General features: G+C 41.6%; 1 protein-coding gene across 1 annotated transcript in view; it reads left to right on the top strand.

Annotated features, from left to right (window-relative positions):
- NAALADL1 (N-acetylated alpha-linked acidic dipeptidase like 1) overlaps positions 1–5,650 on the top strand; it is a 246,209-nt gene extending 240,559 nt beyond the window's left edge. Inside the window, exon 19 of the mRNA XM_078660781.1 lies at positions 4,667–5,650. Within this exon, the coding sequence (XP_078516907.1) occupies positions 4,667–4,847 (181 nt within the window). The 3' untranslated portion in view covers positions 4,848–5,650. The remainder of the gene's footprint in view (positions 1–4,666) is intronic.
- Positions 5,651–6,310: the final 660 nt, after the last annotated feature.

The raw sequence follows: 6,310 nt of genomic DNA on the forward strand, positions 1-6,310 counted from the left end.
CCTCCCATCAGTCCACCCAATGTTTCCATGCAGAAGAGTATTGTTTACAGGTGGAAGGAGCCCAAGCTTGATGTATAAACTCGGTAGCTGCCACAGAAAGGTCTACAATCTGGTCATGTCTCCTGATATCTTCCAAACCATGAGGGTTAACTGGGCTTGATGAATCAGATGCTGCGACGAGCCCACTGGGTCCAGGAGTAAAAGAGAGAAGATAGGAAAAAGAATCAAAAGAATCAAAAGAGCTACATATAATTCCAAAAGTGTCAGAAAATGACAATTGTGTCTTCTACAGAGGGGTGACCAGTAACAGGGTCGCCAATTGACGTCTGACTTGAGCCGCCACCCTCTGAATCATGGCAAAATGGTGGGAAAGCATAATTCACCTGATCCTTCCAAGATTGAAGTAAGGCATCCATCCCCGTAGCCATTGGATCCGGACCCCAACTGTGGAACCGTTTCAGTTGAGCATTGAGACAGGAAGCCAACAGGTCCACTTGACACGGACCCAAGCAGATATCATCTCCTGAAAGATGTGAGGATGGAGTTTCCAGTCACTGTAGTCCCTCAGGAATCTGGAATTCCAATCTGCTACTAGATTGTCCTTGCTAGGGAGGAATTCTGCCAAAACCGTAATATTTTGTGCAAGGCAGAAGTTACAGAATTCCCAGGATATGTTGGCCAGCCGGTGCGATCTCGTACCCCAAAGCGGTTGATGTAACAAACTGCTGAGATGTTGTCCATCCGCAGGAGAACCCAACAGTTGCTCTTGATGCGGAGACTGGTTTTATGCCAAAAGAGGGGTTCCAGGCATTTCATATGAAGTTGTAATTCTTCGGCTGACCAACGACCGCCTGTAGAAAATTCTATGCAACGTGCACCCCATCACCAACAACTGTCGTCTGACTTGATAACAACGTTTAGGGAGACTCAAAATAGCTTTACCATTTCACGTCCTCCATATAGAGGAGCCAACACTGAAGTTCTTGCTGGGCTTCGGTGGACAAAGGAATCAGGTGGTCGTAACTGAAACCCAGTTGCAAGTAGTCACCAGGGATCTCAAAGACACCTTCTGTTTCGACAGAGTCAATCTCAGTTCCCTCTTGATGGACTTTATTTTCAAGGGCAGAAGAAGCAATTGCGCTTTGGGGGAATCCACCTGAAACCCAGGAATTCCACTTGCTGTGATGGAGTAATCATGGACTTTTTGATATTTATTACAATTTCCAGGTCTTGAAGAAGTGACATTGTCCAAGACAAATGAGTTAGCGGAAGAGAGTGGTCTTGAGTTAATAGGAGCATGTCGTCCAGATAGATGATCATGCAGACCCTCCCAGCTCCCTTAAGCGGACAACCACTGGCTTCAGAAGTTTGGTGAATGCCCTCAGGCCGAGGATAGGCCGAATGGGAGAGATTGGTACTTGTACCATAAGCCTTTCCAGCAGAACTGCAGGTACCGATGATGAGAGGGCTAAATGGTGACTGATAGATAGGCATCCTTGAGATCAAGGCGAACCATCCAATCTCATTCCCTAAGAAGAGCCTCAGTAGCTGGATGCCCTCCATCTTGAAGTGACTGTAAATCACAAAAGCGATTAAATGTTTCATATTCACTAACCTTTGACTCCCACCTTTCTTTTGTATCAGAAACACGTTGCTGCAGAAGCCCCTTGGGTGAGGGGACGTCAGCGCAATTGTCTGTTTTGATAAAAGTTCTTGAAGTTCAGAGTCTATAAAAGACTTGTCGTGTTGGGAACAAATGAGAGGAGGGAGAATCCTGATAGGGGGTTCTGCAGTAGCCAGTTCCACCAATTGTGGGTCAATTGAAAGAAGCACAGACATGCGGCATTCTGAAACCCACGTGTAATTGGTGCTGCCGAAGATGCATATTACCTTCTGAGTCCAACCTGTAAACACATCCGGGTGAACAGGAGCCCCTGTCTCTTGGGCTTGTAGGGCCAACTCTAAGATTTTGTCTAATGGGCCAGAAACATCAAGGAGTTTGTCTTGGCATGCACTTAGTGCTCTAGCAATGCTCTTCCTTGGATCTTTATTGTGGTTTTAAGAAAGGTCTGCATGGATATGTCAATGTCCGTGGAGAGGGCAGTCTTGTGAGGTAAGTCAAGCCGGTGGAATTTGGACCGCAAAGTGACCGAACCTCTTTGTCAAAACCTTTGTGCAGGTTCAACTGCATATAATCGGCCACCACAGGAGCAATGGTCCAATCGGAAGACTGAGGGTGAACAATGTCTGGAGTGTCAAAGGTGAAAGGGGACACAAAGGCAGAAGAGATGGAGCTTGTGCTTCCCGGAACATTTGCGAACCTGCGAATCTTGAGAGGAGAAGTATCAGTGTCAGTGTCAGTGATCGGAGCCTGGGGAAAGGGTGGGGGTGGAAGTGAACCTGCACTGTAAGCGTGGTCTGGTAAGGCCCCTTGAGTCACTTTGGAACTTACCTTGGAGTGTGGCCATGGTGGGGAAGAAGGAGGGGTTTCCCCAGAGGAGGGTGGGGTGGCTTGTCTAACAATTTCGTCCAAACGTTGGGATATGGGCTGAAGTGCAGAGGTGAGAGCCTTATCTTGCGCTCTCTGGACATATTTATCTATAATTGCCTCCATGCCCTCATCATACCAGTAGTCTTCATCTTCCTCAGGGCCATAAACAGCTAGACTCTGGTAAATACCTCATAGTCAGACATAATCACGAGAGGGAACAAGCACCTCACTCAAAATCCCCAAAGAGAAGTCAAATTATTGCAGCCCTGTTCATAACAGAAACTGGATGTCAAGAAGGAACGCAAGCTGGTTGCAGAGAATCCCCTGTGGTCGCCACCTTATACAGGAAGGACTTAGACAGGGAGCATTTCATTTGTAGCCTTCAAGAAAAATAGCTTCAGTACACCCTACAATATTTTTAAAACACAAATGTAAAAAGACAGAAAAAGGCCTCCACCACCGCTGACTGGATTCTTCAAAATGGGGCCCCTATCGTTACAGCTCAGGGAGGCGACTCCAGCGATATCCGATCGAATCTGTTGAGCGAAAGAAAGACTCTCTGGCACTCTTCAGAAGAGGTGCGCATGTGTAGCCCAATTGGACTACTTACGCGACCTCGTTCCCAGGAGGGCCTGCCACAAGCAATGCAGCTGAACGAGGGCACGCTACTGAAGGCCTGCCAGCCGCCTAGGTGCAGCCGCCCAGCGCAATTACAAGAGAGAAATTAAATAAATAAGAATAAAACAAGAATAAAAATTAAAACGGGGGAAAACAGCGCTGCAACACGCACAGTACCGGGTGGAAAAGGAGTAAACTGCGGAGCGGCAGTGAGTGGAGAATCGGCACAGAGCGCCTGGGGAACTTAAGTACACAGGTCAATAAAGCGAAACACACAGTAAGTTCAAGTGCTGCAAGCACATTACACTGCAAGGGAAAGCATTTGCATAACAAGGTAATCACTGAGACTTGTAGAAAATAGAGAAGCACTTATCTTGACTGCGGAGCAGCAAAGAAAGAGACAGGAAGATGGTGCCTCACTGTTTTGTAAGGGTTAATGACTGTCTTTTGATGGGTTTTAGGAGGAGTGGTTCAAAGTCTAATGATACATGTAGTTTAATCAATGTTTACTTTTTTTTCATTGGCTGCTCTTTTATTTGGCAGTAAAGATTGAGAATCATAATTAGAACCTCCGGTCCTGCCATAAAATTGCAGCAGGCCACTCATTTCGTTCAAAGTCTAAAATATTACTAGTAGGGCAAGTCTGTCTACCATTTTGATTACATTTCCAACATGTTTTAAAAAAAAAATTCAAACATGTCTTGCTTAGTCATTAATTAGAGCAGTTCATCTATTGCAATTGAAAGAAAAATTAGAATGAAAGCATGTTATAATCTAAGAAAAATACAAAATTGGGAAAAAATCATATATAGCAATTAAGTCAGGAACCCGAATCAAATTATCATATTAATAATGTTTCCACCATTTTAATCATAAATCATTATATTTTAAAACTCTGCTTACTAGGGTCAATATGCACTATTTATCTGGGTCCCTCCATCCCACATGGTTTGAACTTAGCTGGAGGAATGAGCCAGTCCTTCATAAAACTAATCACAGTTGGAGCTCTAATCAGTTTATACTGTCTTTGATCTCAATAATTCTGATTCCTCATATTTGGAAATGTTCATTGTTTACTGGAGTTCTTCTTTGCCATTAGAAATAATATGAGGAGTGAAGCTATGGGTGCTTCTTTCTTTTTGTAACTCTTCTTTAGGCAGTTCAGTCATTTGTGATGTTTTACAGTTCATTCTATGTTTAGCACAGAAGCCATGGTAAATGATTGTATCTCACTTATATAAACACTTGAAAGCGTGGTGCTTTCATTAGCTCTCTTAAATCGACCATATTCTCTTCTTCAAATCTCTCACAAAATAAAATGCCTCTGTCCCATTAAAGCCCACAGCTCCTCAGAAACATCACTTCTTCTAAAATAGTTCCCCCGCCTAATCTCAATCAATGGTTGAAGGGCATGCATTTCCGGCTATAGTCTGAATTCCACTTTCTCGCACCTATCTCTGTATTTCAACTAGGTGCAATTGACTTAAAAAAATAAGATGCATTGAGATTTTTCTGATGACACGAATGTGGATACTCCAGCCATTATTTCTCTTGCAGTCACGTACTCTGGGCCTCAAAAAACTCTGGTGTCAACACTTTTCCTGGCCTGGCGGATGCATATGCTAAAGCTAGCAGCACTCCGTGCACCTCACCTGCGTGGAAAGAAGTGCACAAGCATCTCACCATCGCCATCCAAGCTGTGGAGAGTGCCGCCTCTACCCTGGAAGCCGTCATTTAGCATGTGTTCCTCAGGAGACTGTGCTCACACATATTCATCGTGTCAACAACTCTCCCAAAACCACAGGAGCACCGTGGACCCTTCATTGTGGGATCCAGGCCCAACCCAACAGAGGTAGACCTGAACCCATCACCTTGAAACAGTCTGTCTTCCACAACAAGTACACTCAGATGTCTAGGTCTTGTCCAAGAACTGATATCGTCTGGCAGTGTACAGGCACGTTTTTTATGCTTTCCTCTATCCCTTCTACTCCACGGTGACGCAGTGGCACAAAATGGAGACTGTTGTTGAAAGACACACCTACTACTCTTTGGTAATTTGATGTAGTTTTGAAAATGGAATTTGGCTCACCATTCGAATAGTATTCCTGCATTTTTTGTAAATGATTCTGTGCACCGTTTTTAAAGCATATATGGTATTGTGTTTCTCTGTAAATAATTCTATTCACTTTTTAATGCTTGCCTGCACTTTTAAAACATGTTTCTGCAAACATCTAATGATACTTTTATTGGTACTGTAAATAATTTCCTGTACTTTTCGGAAATATTTGTGGATGATTTTTGAAATGTCTCTATGCACTGTTTGAATGCATTTCAGTTAATTTTAAAGCAATTTCTGTGCAATTTTATTTAAAGTATTCAGAACACTTTTGGACATTTCTCTCTGTGGTTTAAACAACATTGTGAGCTCATAAAAAAATCACTATCCTTTTTTTCAAAAGACTTGTAATCACTTTTTAAAAAGAATTTTGTACACTTTAAAATAAATATTTGCTCATTAAAAAAACTATACTATTTTAAAAATGCGGTAGTGTGCTTTGCTTAAGTAATGTGTTTTGATCTTTTTTAATTGCTAATCACAAATGTTAACATTTGTCTTCACTTCTTGAAAAAATGTTGCCTATAATTCTTCTTGCACTCTACTTTCATAACGAAAGCTATATATCATTTTCTGAAAGGTTAACATTATTTTCAAATATTGCATACATGATTTGAAAAGGAATATAGCAATATTCTTTTCAGATTTTCTGACACCTTTTCTCAAAAGATGTTCTTTAAACGTTTTACGATGAATGCACTTTTTTAGACAAATAACTATGTATGCTCTCTCTACACCTTTGAATATTCATTCTACAGTTTTTAAAATAATACTTTTTACATTTTAACACGTTCTTTACAGTTTACAATAATTTGTATAATTCATAAATCTGTTTTTAATATATATTTCTGAATAATCCATTGTGTTTCTACCACTGTAGAAGAACATGTGTTAGAAATATGCCATTACACGACCTTAAATATTTTAAACTGTTTAAGTGGCAAAAAAAGTTTAAAAATACATCATACAGGTAATGTTAAGTGCATGTACTGTTTGTTTCAGATCACACTCCAGCTGTGTGTGTTTTCGTAAGTCACAGTTTTAAGATCTTCAAATGTAACACATTTCTCATTACCTGGTGTAAA

The sequence above is a fragment of the Lissotriton helveticus genome, chromosome 9 (genome assembly GCF_964261635.1).
Source record: "Lissotriton helveticus chromosome 9, aLisHel1.1, whole genome shotgun sequence".
Lineage (NCBI taxonomy): Eukaryota > Metazoa > Chordata > Amphibia > Caudata > Salamandridae > Lissotriton > Lissotriton helveticus.